This window comes from Chionomys nivalis, chromosome 3, assembly GCF_950005125.1.
Source record: "Chionomys nivalis chromosome 3, mChiNiv1.1, whole genome shotgun sequence".
In the NCBI taxonomy this organism is placed as follows: domain Eukaryota; kingdom Metazoa; phylum Chordata; class Mammalia; order Rodentia; family Cricetidae; genus Chionomys; species Chionomys nivalis.
Window position 1 is genome coordinate 71183450 of NC_080088.1, and position 25858 is coordinate 71209307.

At 44.2% G+C, this 25858-nt stretch overlaps 1 protein-coding gene across 2 annotated transcripts; it reads right to left on the reverse strand.

The window, feature by feature from the left end:
- Positions 1-684: 684 nt before the first annotated feature.
- Kng1 (kininogen 1) lies at positions 685-24737 on the reverse strand. 2 transcript variants are annotated; one of them, XM_057765594.1, is made up of 11 exons: positions 24354-24736; positions 22316-22426; positions 19818-19902; positions 16901-17073; positions 15406-15513; positions 11375-11459; positions 9722-9894; positions 4612-4719; positions 4430-4516; positions 2841-2912; positions 685-886 (listed from the first exon to the last, which is right to left on the reverse strand). In XM_057765594.1, exons 1-11 carry the CDS (start codon positions 24546-24548, stop codon positions 788-790), a joined length of 1296 nt encoding a protein of 431 aa, XP_057621577.1. In that variant the 5' UTR covers positions 24549-24736; the 3' UTR covers positions 685-787. The 2 variants fall into 2 exon arrangements, with proteins under 2 accessions (XP_057621577.1, XP_057621576.1); XM_057765593.1 differs by lacking the exon at positions 685-886 and having other exon boundaries at positions 901-2912; positions 24354-24737.
- Between the last annotated feature and the right edge of the window lie 1121 nt (positions 24738-25858).

Below are 25858 nucleotides of genomic sequence, written 5' to 3' on the forward strand. Positions count from 1 at the left end.
GTGATTTATTTGTGGAGAGATTGATTTCTTCAAGTAGGTCCCCAGATGGCAGGTAGGGTTTCTAGTATTGCCCTGACTATCCTAGAACTCTCTGTAGATCAGGCTAACCTTGAACTCAGAGATCCACCTGCCTCTCTCTCCCAGTTTCTGGGATTATGGGAAAGTCACACAACTGAGCCTAGATTCTTTTCTTTGGGCGGGGAACGGCCAGGATCTTTTTATGGATGCCAGGCTGACCTCAAATTCCCAGCAATCCTCTTTTCCTGTCTCCCCCAGTTCTGGTATTATAAGTATATGCCATCATGGTCACTGGACAGTTTCTAATAATGAGAAGCTAGTAGATATTGAATTGACATAGATTATCTTCTATCTGGGTAACACCCAGATTTAGAAATATTACTGAGCAAGTCTAATCATTCCTAGCATGGGCTTGGGGAACAGGAGCAGGGTGAAGAACAAAGAGCTAAGCTTTGGATACTGGCAGAATGGCACTCCCTAACCCTTCCCTTAGCACCTATGGAGTCTCAGTGAGAAGGAGGTCCATCTAAGGATTGTTGCCTAATTTAGAGGGAATGTTCCAGAGTGTGGTTGTAAGCTTCTGTGGCCAGACTCAAGCTTTGGTGATGGCTTCAGTTTGCAACAGTGCAGGTATGGCTTAAAGGAGACCACTGTGAACTCATCAAGTCTGAATTTTATTTCACCCAGAGGCAGAGTGATGAAGGGATATTCTTCCATTTACATGTATCCCATGATTCTTCTGTTCTGTCCACTTGGGGTTGTGCTGGGGCTATTGTGCCAAGAGTGAAGATTTTGCCTCACTCCCAGGCGCTGACTCTGCCCCTGGCCCTGAGCGTCTGCCCTTGTATTCGCAGGTTTTTGCAAGCCTCTGTAAGTATAGCAAAACTCTGTTAATTTGATGTTCATGCTCGATATTTGCAAAATGATGAACTGCTTGACAAGGTGAGAATGTTTCCTGGTGTCACTGGTTCTTTATTTTAAAATGTAGACAATATTGAAATGAAAGACACACTCAGAGCGCAATGCTTCCAGTAAACACCAGCAGCAGCAATGCATGCATTCACAGCATGGCGTGGTTGTGAAATTGTATCTTTACTTTCCCTTCCTACTCTTGACTTTATTCCTGCCTGTAGATATTTTGCTTTTTCTAAATCCAAGGTTTACAGCAGCTCTGCAGTATGGGAATCCCTTGATACCATTTGTTCCATGGTGTGGGAATCCCTTCCTGTATTTTACATTTCGGGGATTCTTTCTTTTAAAGATTTATTTATTCAATGTATATGAGTGCTGTTTCTGCATGTATGACTTATGTCAGAGGAGGGCACCAGATATTTTTACCATCATGAGTCACTATGTGGTTGCTAGTAATTGAGCTCAGGACCTCTGGAAGAGCAGTCAGTGAGTGTAGCTTTTAGAGCCTATCCTGGAACTCTGTCCTCAGATCAGGCTGGCCTTGAACTCACAGAGATCTGCCTGCCTCTGCCTCCCTAGTGCTGGCATTAATGTATGTGCCCCCACCACTTGGCGAGTTCTGATTATTCTTATCCTCACTCTGTTTTCTCCTTCCCATAGCTGTTATTGCCCCCCTCCTCCCTACAGGTCTATTTATCTTGTTTGTTTGTTTAGTGACTACTAGAATGTCTTAGTGTCCATAGGTATGGAATTGTCTAATGGAGCCTGGTGGACTCACCAATAGGGTATTTGACAAACTGTGAACCCCGAGATTTTATTATTTACTGAAAAAAAAAACTGTTTCTAGTTTTGGTGTGGCTCATCCCTAGCACACACCTTTAATATGAGAGCTTTCTGCCTGAGTATCATAAACAGGATTGAATATAATCAGCCATATATCAAGAGGCAGAGCAAGCAAACAGCTGACAGAAAGTGAACATAAATTATTAGGAAAAAAATGTAGAAAGTAAGAGGAAGTCAGGAGGATAGACAGAGAGACTCAGAAGTAACAGAGGAGACAGACATTGAGTTGGAGATGACTTATTTGAGACAAGGAGTGGCTTCTGGGACAACAGCGGAAGAGGAAGGTCAGCGGGACGCTTTCTCTCTGAGCTAGCAGGCTGTATAAGTTAAGAAAGAGCATCAACGAGATCAAAATCAGAAAATTCTCCCATTTCTGTGGTTGGATCCTTTCTACTAACTGGCTTCCATGGGCGTCCAGGACATTTGGGAGACATTGCTTCTGGAAAGTCAGATATCAGCTTAAATGAAAGGCTATCTGGTTGCACATGGATTTCAGGGATCAAATCATCATAGGTCTCCATGGCATATGGTGGTGTGGTACCCACCTCACCATCAATTAAATCTGAATTCTGAAAGTCAGAAGGGGTAACCACGACACTGGGCTGAGCTAGGGGAGGGCTAGGGGTGGTCCTCCTCTGTGTCTGTGTGGAGGATGTAGAGCTGTCTACAGAAGCGCCTGCCATAGGCTCTGCTCTCTCCTCAGTGTGCTTGCCACTGTTTCTGTTATGATTTTTGTGTTTATTATGGCCATGACCATGCTTATGAACATGTTCCTCTTTATGTTCATGGTCAAAACTGTCTTCCCTTTGGGGTTTAAGATAATCCAATTTAAGCTGATGTCCATGGCCAAGGCCATGTTGCTTCTGATGTCCATGGCCAAGGCCATGTTGCTTCTGATGTCCATGGCCAAGGCCATGTGTCTTTGGGGGCCAATGGCCTTGGTCATGCCCATGCTTATGACCGTGGTCAATCTTATGCTTTTTCTGTTTTTCATGCCCCTCAGCGGGTCTTCGCTCATGTTCTGCATCCTGCTCTTCTTGCACCATGGCAGTGTAGGGTGGACTTACAGTTGTTCCTTCTTTTGCTTCTTGGACTTGGACTGACCGGAAAGGTGAAAAGCCTGGAGGTCTCCTCATCATCTAGAAAGGAAATATTAAGATGAATGCATTGTTAGAATCAGGTTGTCAATGAGGGAAGCAGAGATTAAAACCCTGGTGATACCATTTTGGCTTACAATGGAGTGATTCTTGCCAGATTTTAAATATAATATTAATTTTCTAGAAAGAATGACTTAACAAAATTTCTTCTCTTTTAATTGTTCTTAAGATTTATGGACTTCGCGGTACTGGAGACTGAACTCCAGACCTTATACTTGTTGGCCCCAACCACTGATACATCCCCAACCTTGCATGCCTATTGTTCTTCATAATACTCCAAGACTAAGAGTTTTTGTTCATTTGAAAAAACTGGATGGTTGAACTATGTAAGAATACACTGTTTGTTAACTGATTTAATTTCTTTCTTGCTTGCTTTTTGTTTTGTTTTGAGACAGATTTTTCTCTCTAGCTTTGGAGTCTTTTTTGGCCCTCACTCTGTAAACCAGGCTGGCCTCAAACTCACAGAGATCTGCCTGTCCCTGATTCCCAAATGCTGCTATTAAAGGCATGTGCCACCACAGCCCAGCTTGATATCATTTCTGCAACAGTTATTACTGCTTTTATCCTTAAAGGCCTGACCAGCGTCACAGTTGCACTTTTTCGGCTGAACCACCCTGGAGCTTATTCGCAAGCTTGATCACAAGGCTTTTTACAATGATTTAGAGACAGTATACAAACGACAAGGACGTAAACTAGAGAGAGAGAGAGGTGGCAACTTGCACGAAAGCATGGTTTCGTGAATACGCCTCCACTTTCACCACCTGTGAGAGGAGACAGGTGAAGTCAATGTTCAAGTCAGATCTAGCTGTGAGGATCAGGATGGAAAGGGTAAGCTCTGATTTGACCTGCACTCGATGCTGTACAAACTACCTTCACTTTTCTGTAAAATTAAAATAGCAGGACTGCCTCCCAGGGCCTTAAGGACTGGTGAGAATGTGCATGACATTTGCTTTGCAGAGCCAGGGACAAGGGATATAGTGATGTAATTCACTCTGGAGCCTCACAGCTTTTCAAATCTTTTTCTTTGTCCTGTTTTTGTTGTTGTTGTTTTTAGAGACAGGGTTTCTCTGTGTAACAGCTCTAGCTGTCCTGGAACTCACTTTGGAGACCAGGCTGGCCTCAAATTCACAGATATGTCTGCCTCTGCCTCTTGAGTGTTGGGATTAAAGGCGTGAGCCACCATGGCCTGGCTGGCATTTCAAATCTCAGTGTCCCATCTTTGACAACTCACAAAGCACTGTTTGCCTGGGGCACTCTGTAAAGACTGGAAAGGATGATGTAGAGTCACCCTTACAGACATGAACCATGTGTGTGAGCCCCTTGAAGACCTATTAAAACACAGGGTAGATCAGCATAGAAATGTAGAACTTCTTACTATTTTAAAAGAGATACCCCTCCCCAAGTTTATTTTCAGTAATGATTCATTGTGAATACCCAGATATGACTTTTTGGAATCATAGGCAGAATTGACCCCAAGCTGACCGCAATTGAGCTCCTACCATTTCTAATACTTGGCACTTGACAGTCGGTTCGACTTTGTTCTCCCAAGGTCTCATGTACACGTTAGCACTGCAGCTGAGACTTTGCTGATGAGGAAAGCAGAAGCCAAGAGGAAAATCGTTAGTCATGAGGCCCGTGAGCAATGAATTTTAAAGCATCACCCAGGCCCCCTGCTACTCACACCAGAGGACTTGACCTCACAATCTTCTTTCAGTTCTGTGTTACTCTCCTTCGAACATTTGGTTTCTCTGGCTATGAAGTCAATAAAATACCTCATTCCACCTACCACCTGTAAAGTTAATTAGAACAATGTTGACAGAGGTTTCTGTCCCACTCAGTCCCCCAGCCATTCAGTGACAAAGAAATACACAGAGTTCTACATTAATCATAAACTGGTTGTCCTATTAGCTCAGGTTTCTTATTGCTTAATTCTTACATCTTAACCCATAATTCTTGTCTGTGTTAGCCACGTGGCTTGGTACCTGTCATCAGCAAGGCGTTCTCATCTGTGTCCTCTGCGTCTGGGTGACGACTACAGACTGAGCTTTCCTCTTCTCAAATTTCTCCTGTTCTTGTTGCCCCGCCTCTGCTTCCTGCCTGATCATTCCACCTAGACTTCCTTCCTGCCTGGCTACTGGCCAATCAGCATTTTATTAAATGGGTACAAAAAACAAATCTTTACAGGGTAAACCAAGATAAGTTTTTAATAAGGATTAGTGTAACAAACTATACTTTTTTACTCTGATGAGTTTAAAGTTAGAACCTTGGCATTTTGATTATGCACTCATCATTTTAATAGTCATACTCCCCAAGCTACCAATATCTGATACACACTTTAGGTTTGTATGCATATCTAGGATTTCTAGACATTAATTGGGTAGAGTCCTTTACTATGTACAAGAAAAGCTGGCTACAGTATTTACTTTCATCCACGTGTATCAATTTTAAGGCACAAGAGCTGCAAACTGCATTCCCCAGGAACTCAGGACTTAAGTTACAATGCAATCCGAGGTATGGGAGAGCAAACTCAAATATTTTCTTCACACATTTTTTTGTTGTCTTTAACAAATACTGAATCAGTAAATTCTTATGTAGAGTAATATTAAATTAGGAAAATATTTAGATTATCTATTGCTTCTCATTATTATTATTATTACTATTAATTTGGTTTTTCGAGACAGAGTTTCTCTGTGAAATTGTTCTGGCTGCTCTGGGACTCAGTTTGTAGACCAGGTTGGACTGGAACTCACCGAGATACAACTGCCTCTGCCCCCACCAAGTGTTGGCATTAAAGGCATGCACCACCACCACTTGGCTGTGTGGGTGTTCTTGCATGTATATCTGTGCAACACACTGGTGCAGTAGTGTCCTCAGAGCTCAGAGGAGGAACATCTGGAGTTACAAGGGTTGAGGGCCACCATGTTGGTCATGAGAATTGAACTTCAGTCCTACATAAGAGCAACCAATCCTCTAAACCACTTAGCCATGTCAGAGGCCTTCCAGTTAAGTATTTAGTAACAGTTTTTTAAAAATTGCTTTTATTGAGCTATACTTTTTCTCTGCTCCCCTTATTTCCTCCCCTTTTCCTTTCTACCCTGTCCTGTGACCCCCATGCTCTTAATTTACTCAGGAGATCTTGTCTTTTATTGTTCCTGTGTAGATCCATGTATGTCTCTCTTAGGGTCCTTCTCATTGTCTTTGGTAACAGTTTTAAACCCTACATAATCTTGTCTATAAACAGTAACCCAATTTTGTGATCCATTTATATACTATAGGATTGAACCGTATATGTGTATGTTTAGAGTATTACATAGCTATTGCAAAGAATGCATCTGTACAAATTGACCTGGAAGAAAAGTTCTTACTGAAAAAAAAGGAGAATTAGACACTTATACCACATTCCATTTTATAAAAAGAAATCTGGAACCTTTCATAGCTCTTCATGCTTTTATGGTTTTATCTCTCTCACGCTTCTTTTTTTTTCTTTCTCTCTTCCCCCCTCTATTTCTCTTCATTTCTTCCTTTCTTTCTACTTGGTTTTTGAGGCAGAGTTCCTCGTGGTAGCCCTGCCTGTCCCGGAACTCAAGCTGTAGACCAGGCTGGCCTCAAACTCCCAGAGATCCACCTGCATCTTGAGTTCTGGGATTAAGGATGTGTGCCAGCACCACTCACCTCAGTTCTTTTCTTGAACCTACCTACCTCTCCATTTTGTTTCCATAACACTACTATGACAGTTTGCTTCAAAAGTCACAGGTATATGCAAACTGAATTGAGGGTTTAGTTCAGTGCAGCAAGCCCTAGGCCTTGGGTTTGGTCCCCAGCACCACAAATGAACACATAAACAAATCCCTCAAAATCAGATATCTACATTTTTTTTTTTTACATTTCTTCTTAGGACTTGTGTTAAAAGAACATTCTCAAAACTGTGCACACAGATTTTCAGCATTTGTTCATCTGTGCAGAGACAGGGACAATTTCCACAGCCCTAAGGAACATCATCCACAGCTCCAGAGAATCATCATTCACACCCCAGGGCCAGCAGCAGTGGGGCAGGAACAATTGACAAGAAGCAGCAGAAACCTCACTCATGGAAGATTTGGATTCAGAGCTTGGTGTCTCATCTATCAATCCAGTTTGGAGTAGATGCACACTCTAATGGGACTAAACAGATAAAGTCAAGGCAAGGTTACAGTTATATAAAATATCATTAGCAACTTAGCAAGATCTTGATCAAGAGTCTGTATCAAAACAAGTTTCTAACAGCTAATTGAGTCCCTGTAAATTGCTACTTCAAAGGCTGCTTTGAGTGACTGGTTTAAGGTCAAACAGAGGCTTTCAAATGAAATTCATACTATATTCTAGTAGATTTGGCAGCTAACTGAAGGTTTGTCTGTAACAGAGACTGCTTTTTTGTTTTCCAGCTGAGTAGTCACATGAAACTCTATTAATTACAACACTGTTTGGGCAATGACTCAGGCATATTCCTAGCTAGCTCTTCCATCTTAAATTAACCCATTCCTATTAATCTGTGGACCACCACGAGGCTGTGGCTTACTGGTAAGCTTCCATTGTCTTTCTCCTTTGGCAGGTACATGGCACCTGCTTGGCTCTGTCTTCTTTCTTCCAGCATTGAGTTTAGTTTTCCTGCCTAGCTCTATTCCGCATGGTCGTAGGCCAAAGCGGCTTCTTTATTAACCAATGGTAATGAAACATTTTCACAGCATACAGACGAGAATCCCATATCAGTAGTCTGCTTCCTGCTTGCAGTATTATCTCACAGTGTTCCCTTGGCATTTTTGATACACACCCACACACATGCACACTCCCACACACTACACACACATGCACACATACACAAACACTCATACACACATGCATATACATGCACACATGCACATGCAAGGGTGAGGTAGAAGAAGGCGGATGAATGAAGGGCTCCTAGACCCAAGCCTCATATGTGCAGTACATGACACACAATTCTGACATCACTAAGAATAAAGAAATTTCATCGGACAGCAGAACCATCAAACAAGAATAAAGCAAGCACAAAGAGGAACAGTATAAAGCAGCAGCCCCTTTGAGGGAGCCGGCCTGTGACATCAGTGAGTCTCAGTGCTGTGAGCATCACACAGAGGTCAAATGTCAGTTGAGATTCATTTTAATAAATTTTGTCTACTCTTTTTGGTGAAAACACTGAGGAAACTAGAAAGATGAGAATGAGTAGACCCTTATGCCACATTCTAAAATCCACCACTGTGGACAGGGGAGGCACACAGCACTCCACCGAATCATCTCTTTTCAGTGTCGCTTTCTGTAGGTGCAGCTGTGGCATCAGTGCATTCTCTCTCTCTCTCTCTCTCTCTCTCTCTCTCTCTCTCTCTCTCTCTCTCTCTCTCAAAGAGACAGGGTTTCTCTTTGTAACTACCCTGGCTGTCGTGGAGCTCACTTTGTAGACCAGACTGGCCATGAACTCACAGAGATCCACCTGCTTCTGCCTTCTGAGTGCTGGGATTAAAGGCGAGCATCACCACAGCCCCAACTCATGGATTCCTTTTTACAGTCTGTTTTTTGTTGGCTACTAATCACAAGACGCTCCCGCACCAAACACTCCTTACAGAGATGCCTTTAAGTCTCTGCCTAAGGTAGGCTTCATTTAATCATTCCCATATTGTTGGTCCTGTTATTATTATCAGTGGGGATGTGGTGGGGTGGGGTGGGTCTGTGTGTGCCATGGCATGTGTGGAAGTCAGAGGACAACTTCGCGGAATTGATTCTCTCCTTGCACCCACGTGAGTTCCAGGGATGGGATTCAGGCTGTCTGTCTGGCGGGTATAGAAAGTGCCTGCCATCTGAGCCACCACACTCACCCTGATAGTGTGACATTTTACCACATCTTTTGCTCTTATAATGGAAACGAGAATGACTATGGCTATGTATGAAGCCTCTTGTTTCAGATGCCTAGAAATCCAACTACTAAGCCAAACGGTGAGCATTTTCAGGCATCCATGGCAAAGGGAGAGGAAGGAGAAAGAACAGGGCCATATGAGAGTTATGGGTTCTTAGTGAATGACTAGTGATGTGGCTGAGTCCAAGGGGTTTAGCATTTCTTCCCCCCAAGCCCTCATACCCCACCCCTCTGTGTGTGTGTGTGCTTTAAATCAGATCTTGCTATGTAGTCCAAGCTGACCTAGAACTTGTGACAATCCTTCTGCTTCAGTTTCTGAGAACTTGGATTATGGGTGTGCACCACAACACCTTACACTAATGTCCTTGTGAGAGAAGAGCCTGCAAAGGCTGAAAGTAAAAGCCTCGCTATTCCTCCCCCAATACCTTGCTAACTCTACAGTGGTTTCCAGGGGTTGTCCAGATTCTTGGAGTCTGAAAGTCATTTGTCAAACTTTGCCTAATTTGAGCTTCGTCCCAGACATTTTCAGGTAGAAAACAGAGCTTTGCTTTGTTTTGCTTTTTGTTTTTCAAGACAGGTTTCTTTGTGTAGCCCTAGCTATCCTGGAATTAGCTCTGTGGATCAGGCTGGCCTCAAACTCAGAGATATGCCTACCTCTACTTCCTGAGTGCTGGGATTAAAGGTGTGTGATATCACCTTCTGGCAAACAGAACTTTAAAGATACTTGTCTGAGACACTCAGGCACACAGCGGAGTTGGTAATTGAAATTTAAACCACAAAATCCTGTTACCAAGTACAGTTTCCCCAACCACAGTGAAGACCAGCAATCAAACTAGCAATCAGTCTGCACACAGACTACACCTCCCATCTTTGTGTGTTTACAGACCTGGGATGTCGCTTTCTTCACTGTGTCGATCTTGAAATAGAAAGAATGGTTATTCTCTGTGTTAAGCTTTTTGATGGCATGACCGAGAGGCTCTGTCAACACTGGGCTATCTACAGGTATGCTCTTGGGGCATCCAAAGCAGCCCTCGGGAAGTGGTTGTGTCAAATCCTCTCCTGAAAAAACAAACAGATTTAAAATCAGTAGATATACCCAAACAGTAGTCTAGCCTGACTCCTGTCACACAGAGGCCCAGCATCCTCATTTTCACAAGGTGGGAAGTGAGCAGAGTAGAGTTAAGGAATGGTGGTCCATGAGACAGTCATTTTCTTCCTCTCTTTTTCTCTCTCTCTGTCCTTGCAGCTCAGATGCTTAGGGAAGCATGCCTTTGACCATGTTGAGCCATATGTTCAATTTGTTTTGCTCCCTTCCCCTCCAGACAGATTCTGATGTGTCCCAATCTTGCAGAATATTAATTTAAGATGTGTTACATTTGTTTATGCTGTGACGCAAAGATGTGTTGCAGTCTTTTACGTTGCATGTATGCAACTCTGCAAAGCTCTGATCCTTTGATCCTTTGCCTGTCTAAAACACGTCATGGTCTCATAAAGAGCTGAATAACCATTCGCAAGGCAGGAGGAAGAATAGGCAGGATTGGAAGACAGAGTGAATAAAAGGGAAGAAAAATCTGGGAGGAGAGAAGAAGGAGCAGGAGAGATCAAGATGTGAGAAAACAAAGGACCAGCTACCCAGCCAGCCATGGAGGAAGAGTGAAAGTAAGACACAGAAGTAAGAAAGAAAAAAACATAGCAGGAAAAGATAGATGGGATCATTTAAGTTAAGGAAAGCTGGCTAGAAGCAAGCCAAGCTAAGGCCAGGCATTTATAAGGAAGAATAAGACTCCGTGTGTGATTTTTTTTTTTTTTTGGAACTGGGTGGCAGGCCCCACAAAGAGTAAGAAACAACCAACTACCTTTGGTGCCCAACGTGAGGTTAGAGTGAAAGAAAATTCATCATCCCAAACCAGCCTTGAAGTCTATATGGAACAAAAATTGGCCTAGAACTTCTGCTCCCCTGCTTCAGTTTCCCCAGTGATGTGTTTATAGGGGTGCGCTAGGCATCCAGTTTAAAATTTTGCATCTTCAGTGCAAACTTGGGAGAAATGTGGAACTTAGAGGAAGGCAGTGGTGAAGTAAAGGAATGAATGAATGAGCCTCCAGCACGGCTACAGTGGACAGAGGTGTCTTGGTACTTCTCATCACGATCTGTGCACAGCGCTGCCTCCGGCTATGACATGTGCAGAACTGTTTTAACTGTGAGAGAAGTCAGCTCTCTTTTGAGAAATGCCAATTTAGCCATAAGCTTTTCACAGACAACCTTCCATTCTAACATGCTGGGAAATCCATCTTTATCTGGAGGGATTCCATTGTGTATAGCTTAAAATGAGTCCTCTCCAACTCAAAACCCCACATTTAAGAACAATTTGTAGAAAAGGAAAGGAAAGCCAGCTGGCATTGCCCCTGAAGAAGGCCTTGACCCAGAGAGCACACACTGTTCCTTCTGTCCTGGGTTGACTTGGCCCTTTACAGACACGCTGCAGCTGGGTCAGAAGGCAGGCCCCATTGCTTCCCCATGGCCCCCTATGTGCTGTCTCACCTGGATAGATGTTGCAGTCCTGGGAGAAGTCAGCAACGTTTTGTTTGATATCCACAAAGGCGTTATCTCTACACTCCCCAAAATCCTGGTGGTTCAAAGTCAGAAGTTAAAATCAATTTTGAAAACAAACAACTAATAAAAATCAAATAGAGTATGCTTGCTTAACAAATTCTTGCATAGGGAAAAGGGGAGAAAAAGGAATAGAAGATGAAAGCAAAAGAAAACCAGAAGCACGTGAGAGTATCTATGGCTACAAATAAACAGAGGGGCATGAAATAAGAATGTTCACTACATGGTGAACGTATAAGTGAGTGGGTTTCTCTCTGTGTGTCTCCGTATGTGTGTGTGTTCACAAGTGCAGGATGATGAATCTCTTGACACTGGAGTTAAAGAAATTTGTAAACTTCCTGATGTGGGATGGGGGTTCTGGGAACCAAACTCAGGTCCTCTATAAGAGCAGGGCTTTCTTATAATCATTGAGCCACCTCTCTAAACTCTGCACCTTAGCTTATGAGAAGGGTCTCTCGCTGAACCTGGGGTAAATATATTATGTGTATATGAAATAAGATATAAAGATAGATAGGATATGTAGAATAAAATGTAAATTTTTCCATTTAAAACATTGAAGGTAACGCTGCCATGAACATATTTGAACAAATGTTCTTGTTAGTATGATTGAGCATCTTCTGGGTATATTCCCAAGGGTGGTATTGCTGGATTCTGAGGTAGGTTGATTCCCAGTTTTCTGAGAAACCACCACACTGATTTCCAAAGTCTTTGCACAAGTTTGCATTTCCACCAGCAATGGACATCCTCTCCAGCATAAGCTATCATTGGTGTTCTTGATTTTAGTCATTTTGACAGGTGTAAGATGGTATTTCAGAGTTATTTTGATTTTCATTTCTCTGATAGCTAAGGAAACTGAACATGTCCTTAAGTATCTTTTGGCCATTTGAAATTCTTCTGTTGAGAATTCTCTGTTTAGTTCAGTACACCACTCTTTAATTGGGTTATTTAGAATTTTAATGTCTAATTTCTTGAGTTCTTTATATATTTTGGAAATCAGTTTTTTGTCTGAAGTGGGGATGGTGAACATTTTTTCCCATTCAGTAGGCTGCCTTTTTGTTTTATTGACTGTGTTCTTTGCTTTACAGAATCTTCTTTAACTCCGGCGCAGAATTAATTATTACAAACTGACACTTTCAGGACATCCCATTTATTTGTAATAGCCAGAACCTGGAAACAACCTAGATGCCCCTCAACTAAAGAATGGACAAAGAAAGTGTGGCACGTCTACACATTAGAGTACTACTTAGCAGTAAAAAAAAGCAATGACATCTTGAATTTTGCAATCAAATGGATGGAATTAGAAAACACTATCCTGAATGAGGTAACTCAGAACCCAAAAAACAAATATGGTATGTACTCACTCATAAGTCATAAACAAAGGACATTGAGCCTATAGTTCATGATCCCAGAGAAACTAAGTAAGAAGGTGAGCCCAAAGAAAAACATATATAGACCCACCTAGAAACTGGAAACAGATAAAATTTTGGGAGCACCGGGGCAGGGGGTAGAAGGAAGGGGAGAAGAGGTGGTTGAGGAGAACTTGAGGCATTGGGATAGTCGAGATGGAAGAAGGACAGATATGAGAGCAAGGAAAGAGATACCTTGATTGAGAAAGCCATTATGTGGTTATCAAGAAACCTGGCTCTAGAAAACTGCCCAGGAATCCACAGGGGTGACCCCAGCTAAGACCTTAAGCAATAGAGGAGAGGGTGTCTGAACTGACCTTACCCTTAGTCAGACTGATAATTATCTTGAATAGAACCTTCGTCCAACAACAGTTGGGAATAGAGGCAATGACCCACATCGGAGCACTGGACTGAGCTCCTCAGATCCAGTTGAAGAGTGGAAGGAGTGAGAGTATGAGCAAGGAATTCAAGACCATGAGGGGGTTCATCCACTGAGACAGTTTGCCTGAGCTAATGGTAGCTCACCAACTCCAACTGGACTGGGAGTGAGTAAGCATGGGATCAAACTAGTCCTTCTGAATGTGGTTGACAGCTGAGGCAGACTGAGGGGCCACTGACAGTGACACTGGGATGTGTCTCTACTGCATGTACTGGCTTCTTGGAATCTTATTATCTTTGAATGTAAACCTTGCTCAACCTAGATGTAGTAGGGAAGGCCTTGGACTCTCCACAGGGTGGGGTGCATTGCCCTCTCTTAGGATTGGAGGGGAGTGGGGTAGGAGGGTCTGTGAAGGGAGTGGGAGGGGAGTGGTATGAGAAGAGGGAATGGGAATTTGAATTGGTATTTTTTTAAGTAATAAAGTAAAAAAATAATAAAACATTGAAAGTTGTAGAATTAGCTGTTGTTGATTAAAATTCACCATGCTATAAAATCTTCACTGCTGCACTGAAAAATAATTTTACCCCAACAGAAATTCTAAGTCCAGTAAACAATAGGCAAGCATCCTACCCTTTTTTGGTCCCTCTGAATGTTCATCTACTTCCTGTCTTTATGAATTTGCTTACCTTATATATTACATATAAATGACTTCATACAATATTTATACTTCCGTGTCTGACTCACTTCATTTATCCCACGCTTCAGAGTTCACACATGTGCATCATCCTTTGGTGTATGTACACAGTGTGTCATTCATCCATTCACCTGCTGTCCTGGTTAGTTTTTTATTAGCTAGATGCAAACGAGAATCACGTGGGAAGAGGGAGCCTCAACTGGGAAATGCCTCCATCAGATTGGCTTGTTGTCAAGTCTGTGGAATATCTTTTTCTTTCTTTTTTAAATTTTATTTTATATGTGCAAGTGTTTTGCCAACATGCGCGTGTCCACTATGTGCCTGGTGCCCGCTAAGGCCTTGAGAGGGAATCATAAACCCTGGAACTGAAGTTCCCGAAGGTTTTGACTCAGCCAAGAATGCAAACTGTGTTCTCAGGAAAACAATAAACGCTCTTAAGTGATGAGCCATTTTTCCAGCCCTAGCATTTTCTTGATTAATGATTGGCATAACTGGTCCCAGCCCACTGTGGATGGTCCTACCCCCTGGAAAGGAGCCCCTCAGAGGAACAAGAATAAGACTGCTCAGCAAACCAGTGAGCAGCTCTGTGCTTCTGCTTCAGTTCATTCCTCCAGGCTGCTGTTTGAGTTCTTGCCTTGGCTTCCTTCAGTGAGAGACTGTGACTTGTGATAAAATAAAGCCTTCCCTTCCCAAGTTGTTTTTGGTCAGTATTTTATCACAGCAACAGAACTGAGTAGAACCCCTGTTGATGGGCACATGGGTCATTTATACTTTTGGATTCTATGAGTAGTGCTGCTGGGAACACAACTTTCTCTGTTTGAGCTTCCTTTTGAGTTCCTTTGGGGAGACATCTAGAAGTGTAATTGCAAGGACACCTACTAATTTTCTGCTTAGTGTAGCTTGATTTATTTGTTTGTATATTAGGTGTGCATACCTTCATCTGTGTGCATGCATGTGCACGTGTTTGTACATAAATTCGGACCCAAAGGTTGATGTCAGAGGCCTTTCTTAGTTTCTCTCTACCTTATTGGTTGAGATGGAGTCTCTCACTGACCCTGGAGCTCTCCCATTCAGCTAGGGCCAGTGAGTGCCATGATGTTATCCACAGAGGGCTAGAATCCCAGAATGTGTTAACTAACATGAATGTAGAATTGAGAAGATGAAGAACCAGGAAGGGAAGAGCTGAAGTAAGGAGCCGGGGTCTGGAGGAGCCTGTGGAACACTGAGCACACATGACGTCAGAGGAGACAACGAGAGGATGGCAGCCCAAGCCCTTGGCCTCATCCCTGGTGAAGGTAAATACTCAGTGTGACGTGTGGAGTGTCTCAACCCAGCAGTGTGGGGCCCAGAGATCCTCTGTGACCATGGATGTGAACTACCAAACCATATCTCAGGTTTAGGGACAGTCTTCCCACAGGGTTGACAGTCCCATCATGCTGTTAACAAAATGTTAAAGACGATCATTCAACTTTTGCCTACTTACTCCATCCGCAAGGGATTTGCACTCTGGCGACAGGAACTGAAACTGCTCCTTTGAACAATTAGTTTGCACAATTGAGTAGGTGATTTCAAAATTCATTCCACCCACCACCTGAAATGATTTTAGATTGAGTGAGTACTTGGAGTTCAGCATGAACATTAATCACAATGAGCAAAAGTTATGAACATCTTTAAACATTGAATTGGATTGAGTAAGTGCTCAGGGAATACACAACATCATTGCTACCAGGCAAAGGGATCACTGAGTAAAAATTGAGTATCTTCGCACACTTGAGCACACACACACACACACTCCCATGTAACTGCAAATTACACACAAACACTCCAATGTAATTGTAAATTGTATATATACATAAATACATTATATTTCTTGAAATAAAAGCCCCATAATTTTTCCTTTTCCAGGTTGCCAAGAGGGCATGTTTCCCCCAGCTTGGTGAAACAATAGGATTGTCTATGCAGGAGGAGTGAGAAATGGGAATGACCTTTCCTGGTGAGTTGATGGGTCTCAGGTCACCAGTTAGTGAAATTCTCCTGCTTTGTTCTTGACAGGCCCCACACTGACTGCCAACTCCATGCTGAGGTACACACCATCCTCATGCTGACCGCCCCCCTTCCCCATGATGACCACCCACCTTCCTCATACTGACCACCTGCCCTCCCTATGCTGACCACAAACTCCATCCTGACCACCCACCCTCCTTATGCTGACCACAAACTCCATGCTGACCACCTTCACAATACTGAGCACCTACCGTCCTCATGTTGACCTCTGAACATGAGCACAGATGTAAAATACAAATCTCCTGCAGTGGCAAGTTAAACTGAAGGTAGAGAATGATACATAGGCAGAGGTAGGCAGATCTCTGTGATTTTGAGGCCAGCCCTGTTTACACAGTGAGCTTCATGACAATCGGGGCTTTGCAGAGACACCCTGCCTCAAACAAACAGGCAAACAAACAAAAACCCAAATACATAGTTAGATAGATAATCAGATGACTGTGGAATAGACAGCTTTTCCACCTCACCACCATGAGCGAGTGTCAAGTATAATTTAGGGTGTACCCACGAAGTCATGTCCATCTTTTTAGGACCAATTTAATACTTTGAGGCAGTATTTAATTAATGACAACAAGATAGTGATACAGATTTTTTAAATCCTAAAACCAGAATGACAATTTCATGAAATGCTGAACTATTTGTTACAAACAAACCCAAGGGAAGAAGATGTGCGTCACCCTTCCCTTTGTATGGGTCACTCTGCTCACTTGGGCCCTAGAGAAAGCCCCTTGCTTTAGGAGCTATTCTCGTGAAAACGCAGAGGGACACTCCAGTATATTAAGCATGAGACCAAATAGGTTCCTCCTGGCAGGGGTAACAGCAGGAATCACACAGGTTTATTTTATGTGACAAGATGCTAATCTAACAAATTTTTAACCATATTATGTCATGAAACACTAAAAAAAAAACAAACAAACCTGTCTCTGGGCTGCTTTTACTTCTTCAAGAGCAAAGAGGTGGGAGTGCTTGGTGTGGTTGTTGAAATGCTCAACTGCGTGTTTCAGTACAGGCTCCAGTTCAGGGCTATCAGGCGGTATGGGGTGTACACAGCCCAAACAGGTGTACTGGGCTGTCAATACGGGTCCATTACCTTGACAAAGAGCAGAAAAAGAGACAGCGTTAACAACTGAAAACATCTCTCATATACACCGTTCCAAACGCAAACCATTTAGAAACTCCTGATAACTGACTTTCCAATAACTCTCATATGAGTTAAACATGATGAGAGTCTAGGGCTCCTGTGTAGTCAGAGGGAAAGTGGAGATACTAGGAATGGTTTTTCTTTATGTTACATTTATTTCATTTTTTAGACATGGGTCTCATATACCCCAGTCTTGGTCTGTAACTACCTGTGTAGCAAAGGATGGCCTGGGAAGTCTGATTCCCCCTTCCTCTACTTTTCTCTGCAGGCCTCTGTGCCTGCTTTCTGAGGTGATGGGGATTGAACCCAGGCATTCAGGCATACATACTGGCTTGTCAGAAAAAGGCCCAGGAATGGAGTCATGTGAGGAGAATTCTGAGTGTCAATGAGAACGCTCCAAGACACAAGACAAGGGTCTTGTGACCGCAGTTGCTTCAAAACACAGAATTGTTCTTGTGATGTGTTTTGGGCCCCTCCCAGGGGTAGCAAATATAAGCGAATTTACTGCTTGTTCTTATTAGTCAACTGAATATTGAAACTCTCATTGGTATGCCTCTATGGAGAAACACATGTGTGCCACAGTTTGGCTTGTCCTTGTGACTGTACACAGCATGTGCTCATGGGAAATTTACTGATGCGGCCTTTCTCTTTTCTATGGATTTTTTAAAAAGATTTACTTATTTATTATGCATACCGTGTTCTGGCTGCATGTATGCCCAGAAGAGGGCACCAGATCTCTTAGCAGATGACTGTGAGCTGAGGGTTGAACATAGGAATCTAGAAGAGCAGCCAGGGCTCTGAACATCTGAGCCATGTCTCAAGGCCCTCATGTGACCTTTCTTCACCGTCAGGGTATAAGTTATCTGAGGCTATAAATGAAGTTGGTTATTGCAGAAGACTTCAGTCTGCCTCACTTAACAACTCCATGCTCACAGGTCCCACCTCCTCCAGGACGGTGACACTAACTGAGCTACATCATTAGGCCTTTATTTTAATGATCACAGTAATGTATTAACTCACCATTTTATGAAAGGGAAACATTACAGATATATGATGATCTTTTGTGCTAATTAAAGCTCCATTATGCCTCCTTCCAATTACTTCCTGTCATTAATCCTGACAAAGTCAACCTGATCTTTAACTCTTGGAGAAAAACCCTACCAAACAGATTTTTCTTTCCATTTTTTTTTTGTCATACATCATCTAAAAGAAATCATTGGCAGGTAGAAAGTGAAAGGCTGTGAGCTGGCAGGACGGCACTCTTCTCTGTGCTCCTATGATTAGTGTGGTAGTTTGGATGTAAATGGTCCCCACTATCTCAGAGAGTAACACTCTTAGGAGTTTTGGCTTTGTTGGAGTAGGTGTGGCCTTGTTGGAGGAAGTGTGTCACTGTGGGGACAGGCTTTGAGGTTTCCTAAGCTCATGATACCCTCCCGTGTCACAGTACATTCTCTGCTGCCTTCTGCTCAAGATGTAGCCAGAACCATGTCTGTCTGCACACTGCATGCTCCCGGCCATAATGATAATGGACTGAACCTCTGAACTGTAAGTGAACCTGCACAAACTAAATGGTTTCCTGTATAAGAATTGTCATGGTCATGGTGTCTCATCACAGCAATAGAAACTCTAATTAAGACAACCAGCATAAAAGGCCAGAGGTTTTCTTGTTAGTCAGCTCAAGAGGAGCCTTTCCTTGAAGTCCATCTGCCCCTGTATCACAGGCCAGGTGCTAAACTAGGGTGTAGGGACACATTAAGTGTCACTTCCATGAAGGAATGACAAGCAGGTAGAACAGAAAGAGTTGTAGACAGCATTTCATGGAGGTTGGCAGGAGCTAGGAAAATCAGGAGGCTAAAATGAGATCAGAAAGGATGTCTATGAAAATGCTGAAGCTGCCTGAGCTGGAAGGAAGAAGTTGGCAAGAGCTGTCGGCATGCTGTGTGGGGGCTGGGGAGCTGTAATGGTCGAATGAGGTAACACATGATCCATGTGAGGTAATTAATACATGTAAAGTCCCTAGACCCACGGCAGCACCTAGGTGCTTGGTGAGCGTGAGCTCTCGCTGGCATCTGCTGTCTACGTCTGATGATGCCCAGACATTGCGTCTTTCATCATCTCATTTTCTAGCACACCAGTCCTGTGAAGTCTGCAGTCCTACTCTCTTCGTTTCTAGACAAGGAAAACAGGAAGTGCAGATGATAAAAACCTGGACTGATTTCAGATCAGAGCCGACCCCAAAGCCCACAGTCTCCTCCCTGTAGGGGGCGCTGTGGGACTGGAGGCAAGTCCAAGTCTCCTCCCTGTAGGGGGCGCTGTGGGACTGGAGGTGAGTCCAAGCCTCCTCCCTGTAGGGGGCGCTGTGGGACTGGAGGCAAGTCCAAGTCTCCTCATCCTCTTTCAGCCTCCACCCACACCATCCCAGCTGACACAACACAGGAGTTAGGATAGGTCTGAGGGGATGATTGACACAGCCTGACCCAATCCAAAAACCTATGTAGGGCTACTCTGCCCACACATCTGCCACAGTGCAAACACGGTAGATGGCATTGCATTGTCACCGTCTGCAAAGGTAAAGCAGTCTGGTCTGGGTTGTGTTCCTGGTACATGCAAATAATTAATGCCCACTGTTCACCCTCCCTCCAGGCTCCTACCCGCTGCCACCACTAGGGAAGTCCCCCTGATATATCACCCACCTGGAGTAATATTGCAAGTCTGGGTAGCTACGGAGAATTTCTTAGCTCCCCTCTTCCCCACTGTTGCTGTACATTCTCCAGTGGCCTAAAAGAAAAGAAAGAGGCCAATTGGTCAAATCTTTCTTTCTCATGTATGTATCTATCTAGTACTGTTTGTTGTTAATTGTGATTTAATGTTTTTTCCTAATAGTTTTTCTTAAAGATTTATTTGATTTTATGTACATGAATGTTTTGCTTGTATGTATCCTGGTGCCTGTAGAGGCCAAAAGACAGCTCAGATCCCATGGAACTAGAGCCACAGAGTTATGGAATCCATCTGGGCGCTAGGAAACCAATCCAGGTCTTCTGCAAGAGCTCTTAACCCCTGAGCCATCTCTCCAGTCCTCTAACAAAGTTTAGAGACATAGGAATGAATATTTAGTGACTGCTCCCACAGGCCACTGATTTTCAAGGGTCAGGGAGAGGCAGAGTAAGGCTTCTGAACTTGAGCCTTGATGTGGAGTCCTAGAGAGGCTTCTCTGTCGCCAAGACAGATGCTGTGCCTCAGGAAAAGAGGCTAAGCCTCCTCCTTGATGTCCCTTTTAGAGTCAGTGGGTTCATGTTCTCTACATAATCTTCGGTTTCACCTCTTAGAATATACCCCTTCGTTGTGCTGCATGCCAGCTCCCTGTGCCCTGGTGCCTCTCAATGCCTGTGTTTTCCCATCTTGTAGAGATACACCACATGCATGTAACAGGTCATTGTGAGGAGTAAACATGCTAACAGCCAGAAAGAGCCCAGTGAAGCAGCACTTCCATGGTGGCTGTCCACACATGGTGCTTAACTGGCGTTGGAGGGCCTTCTGTCTACATGTTACTTTCATTGGTTAAGTAAAGAAGCTGCCTTGGCCTTTTGAAATGCCAGCCCTTTGGTGGGTGGAATAGACAGAACAGAATGCTGGGAGAAAGACAGCAGAGTCAGGCATACGCCATGAAGCTCTGGCCTGAGATGGATGTAGGTTAGAATCTTCCCGGTAAGCCACGACCCTGTGGTAATACACAGATTACTAGATATGGCTTAAAGCAAAATGGGAGAGTTAGCCAAGAAGAGGCTAGAACTAGTGGGCCAGGGAGTGTTTAAATGAATACAGTTTTCACGTAATTATTTTGGGTAAACTAGCCTGTTGGGAGCCGGGGGCGGTGGGAAAGCAGCCCGCTGCTCTTACTACAACACTGAACTGTGCTTTTTGTCTTGTTTTTCAGCCTTATCCACTGTACTGAGTATCAGGAGCTATAATGTGAGGCTAGAACTCACCCCATGCCTCCCTGCAGGGCATAGCTGCCAGACAGGCTCAGTGAGGGGCAGAACCAGCGCGCAGCAATCCTGGTCTCCTAATCTGGGGTTCCCTGTGCTCTTTTACAACCCTGGAGCACCACAGTGTGAGCACATTCGGGAGGATGCTGATATCCCATCTAGGAGGGGAGTACAGCTTATGAGAATTATCTGCTTCTCAGGCAGATGACTGCCCGCCATCCCCTCTCACCCGTGCAAGGCATCCATCCGCTGCTAGATCTGGAGTTTCTTTAAGATGCCTGTTGTCAACAGAATCCTTCGTTTAGTTAATCTTGTTTCAGCCTCCTCCAGCCAGGGAGACTAAGGTTGTCTCATTTTAATAAGGTTAGAGCACCTACTGAGGAAGGCCAAGTGACTTCCTACCACTAGGAGGCAAAGTCAAGATTTGTACTTAGGCCCAGTATAGTTGAAGTTCCCATATTTTTCTTCACTAGACCTTGGACTCAGCCCAAATGTCTATCTGTTGTCTCTGTGGGGTCTGACACACAAGCTTTGGTTGGTTATTAGGACCATCTTCTCATGGGAGGACAACAAGACTGTTTAATGATTGGCATATCCCTGGTTTTTCTGTCCTCACAAGAATTCAGACAGAATGAGGCTAAATTTTCTATATAGTGAGAGGTTTATGTGCATCCTTCATAAACAAACTCAATAATAGAAAGCATGCCCTTGTAATTAAGAAAGTCTGTCGCTACTGAGTGGGCAAGGAAGTTGGTGTGTATACATAATGGAAGAATTCTAGAGAATTAAACCTTGTTACTTGCAGCACAGAAGGGACCAGAACCAGCAGGTTAGTGAAAGCATCAGGCACAGGCCAGCAAAGCCAACAAAGGTGATGTCACAGAAGCTAGGAGCAGAACACCGGAGGCTGCGGACAGGACAGGGCTGGCGAGAATACCGAGTGAATACAGACAAGGATTTTATATTGTTCTTGCAGAACGGCTGGAAGGTTTTGAATTTTGTCACCATAAAGGGCTGATGGCTGCCTGAGGAGACAGGTACCCCGGCTTTAAACAAGCCCATGAGGATCAAATCCTCAGACGTACCCCACCATGTGTACAAGTTTTATGTTTGATCTATCAGTTTGACACTATCATTTAAATGTTACAGAGCCCTGGGGGTTCCACGCAGCAGGCTGGGGACTTTGGAAGGAAGAGCAGACTCACGGCTTCCTCGGCGTCCCTGTAGTCACAGTCCTGCCAGGTGAGGCCACTCTGAACAGGGCAGTTGCCCTCCTTGATCTCATACTTGAAGGAGTAGAATGTGTCAGAACCCACCTGAGGAAAGCAAGGGTAACACGTGGCGGCATTCAGTGGACCCGGCAGCAAATATGTGGGAGTTGATGCATTATGAATACCTGACCATCTCAGACTCAAGGAGCGTTGTGTTTCTTAAAATATAAACGTTTGCATAAATACTCCTTGGAAGAATGCTCATAATATACTTATATTCTTAGCAGTTCCAAAGCAGCACCCATAGTATTAGCCCTGCCCTCTTTTTGTGAAATCTAGTTTACATGTACATATCTGGGTCTTTAAATGTCTGGTTGAAGGTGGGCATAGTGTGAAGCCTGTAATGCGGGTACCACACTTGGGGAGCTGAGACAGGAGGGCCTTGGCTTCAAGGCCAGCAGAGCTACAACATAAGGAGGCCCTGCCTCAAAAACCCAAAGGCCAGGGTCCAGCTTAGAGCTCGGGCGACATGTGCCCTGGGCTGAATCCCCAGTGTCCGGGAGGGGAAGCCGACTACAGGGACATCGTAGAACAGACTCCCGTGTACCCAACCATCATCCAATGGAGACAGCAGTGCACAGTGGCCCAGAGCGTCTGGGGGGAGAATGCGAGCTGTGCTGTAGCGAGAAACAAAAGGCTTCGTTTTACCTTCAGAAAACAAACAAACAAGTCTACGTTCATTGGGATTTTCTTTTTATTCTCATGTCAAGTTATCGGATTTTTATCCTGCTGAAGTACTGGACCAATCCAAAGAAACAGTCTTTAAAAGTAAAATTTATTGTATTATATATTTTTTAAAACTTCTACATTTTTAAAAAGTTTTAAAAGTGTGTGAGTATTTCCCTGAGTATACATACATATACTACGTGTGTTCCTGGTACCTATCGTGGCCAAAAGAGGTCCCAGATCCCGAGTTATAGATGGTTCTGAATGATCATGGGTGCTGAACCCAGGTCTCCTACTAGAGTAGTCAGTGCCCTGAACCACCGACCACCTCTCTAGTCTGTGAACTCTATCTGTCTGTCTGTCTGTCTGTCTGTCTGTCAACTGTCTATCATCTACTTATCTATCGTCTATCTATCTATATATGTTGCTTTTTTCAAGACAGGTTTTCTCTTTGTAACAGCCCTAACTGTCCTGAAACTTGCTCTTTAGTCCAGGCTGGCCTCAAATGCACAGAGATCCACCTGCCTCTGTCTCCTGAGTGCTGGGATTAAAGACATGCACACCACTGCCCGGCTTTCACCCAGCTATTTTTACAACTCTTAGTGCTTTTGTTTTTGTCTGATTTATAAATCCTGTCTGCATTTGCGTCCTGCCTGAGTGGACTAAGGCAGAAATGAAAGCATAGTCAAATCCAGCTGAAATGGACTGGCGGGGGGGTAGCTGGTGAAGTCCTTGCCTACCTAGCATGCTCTGGGTTTGAATCTCTGGCACCACATAAACCTCGCATGGAGGCACACGCCTGTAATCAAAGCACTAGGGAGATGCAGACGGGAAGATGAAAAGTTTGCATTTATCATGAGCACCATAGCAAGCTCGTGGTCAGTCTGAGGCTGCCTGACACCCTGCCTCAACATCCCTGCATCCCCCCAGACTGAAGAAAACTAATGGACATTTTGTTATAAACCTCGAAGAATCAGCTACACATACTCGGTGGTATTCACTTGGTCCAAGGCAATGATGGCAGCTCTCTTCCTGTTCCCTTTATTCCGCCCATGCAGAACTCTCACTCAAGACTGGGAGGTCATTGAGTTCACAGACCCAAGGCTGATTAAGTTGCTGGGTTGCCCTGTGCCTTGTCCCTTTCAAACATCTCCACCTGCTGCTGTTTCTCTCTTCCCAGGACACGGCTTTTAGGGTCACTCAGGAAGCCTCTCTTGCTTACCTAAGGACTGGCCACCTCCCGTCCTCTACTCCCATGCCAGAGAGCACGAATTACAAGTGATCTCAGGGTTAAGCAGTCACTCACCATTTTAGTGCCCTCTGTCACTCGGTACAACACAAACTGATTGCCAGTTTTGTTCCCAGCATTGTATTTCTTCAGAGCAGCGTCCACAGCCTGAAACACATCCTCATCATTGCAGTCGATTTCCTGGGTGGTTTCTTCCTGTGCTAAACTTGGGAGCAGCCTGGAGCAGAGGAACAGTATAGTAATTAGCTTCATGATTCGAGTTTCCCTCTAGAATCGGAGGGGTCGTTTTGACAAGAACTGGAAGCCAACTCAGCAGCTGCTCTTAGCAGCCTCTCTGTTCTGTCCAGTCCTCCTTTCTCCCTGCCTGACCACTGGGACTCTATTTGGATTCCTGCTGTCACAAGCTGTTTGCCCTCTTCCCAGAGAACAAATAAGACTCAGCTAGCTATCCAAGCAGGTTTCAGGCTGGAACATTGCAACACAGGGGTTGTTGACCTGCGTCTTTGACTTTGGAAAGAATGTGGGAAGGCAGAGCCCATTTCCAAAACATTGCACAACATTGTACAGTGAATTAGAGCAGAAACCAATAAAAGAGGAGCTAAAAGCAACAACCAATTCCGTTAGCCTCTTGCAACGTTACTGGGCCAATTACAAAGGTTTCTCCATGTGTAAACGTGAGGACAATGTACAAACCTCCCACACAGCATTACTTATGGAATGTCAGTGTGTATAGAAGCAGGCTAACGGGATGTCTGTGTGTTCAGAAGCAGGCTAATGGGATGTCAGTGTGTATAGAAGCAGCTAATGGGATAAATGGGATGTGTGTGTACAAAGGCAGGCTTCTGTCAGATCTGCTGTATCCTGCAAAGTGCAAGCCCAGGAACATCAGCCGAGTGCTGGGAGCTCCACCCAGGGCACTGGCACATCTGCAAAACCAGCCTCTCTGCTCAATTCTATTAATTCAAGCAAAAACGGGAGGGGAGTGGCCAGCAAGAGCCCAGCAGGTAAAAGTGCCTGCCCCAGGATCCTCATGCTGACAACTTGAGTTTGATGCCTGGAAGTCAGAGAAAAAGCTCTGGATGGTGACACACATTTAGGATCCTGTGAACCAGGAGGTGGGGGACGTGAGAGTCACCAGGAAGCTCACAGCCCTGGAGTATGACAGCAGGAGAAACAAGAAGACTCTTCTTACCGTGGTGACAGTCATATAGTCCTGATGTTTCTCTGACCTCCACATGTGGGCTGTGGCCTTTGTGCCTGCACCCACACCTTCTCATCCTCGCTCATAAACACACACATAATAACATCAAAGAAGAAATGAAAGGAAGGACAGAGGGAGGGAAGAAAGGAAGAAGAAAGAGAGGATGAAGTAATAAAAGCCCCAAAGATTGAACTCTGTGTGTGCCACGGGAATCTCTAGCTTGTGATGGAGCCTGCCTGAGAAGCCCGAGGCGGGGTGCTGTCGTTGATGTGGGGTGAATGCTGACTTTACAGAGCATGGCGGGAATAGGCACTTGGTTAGAGGTCCTACATGGGTGTCAGTCTGGCTCTACTCCTAAACG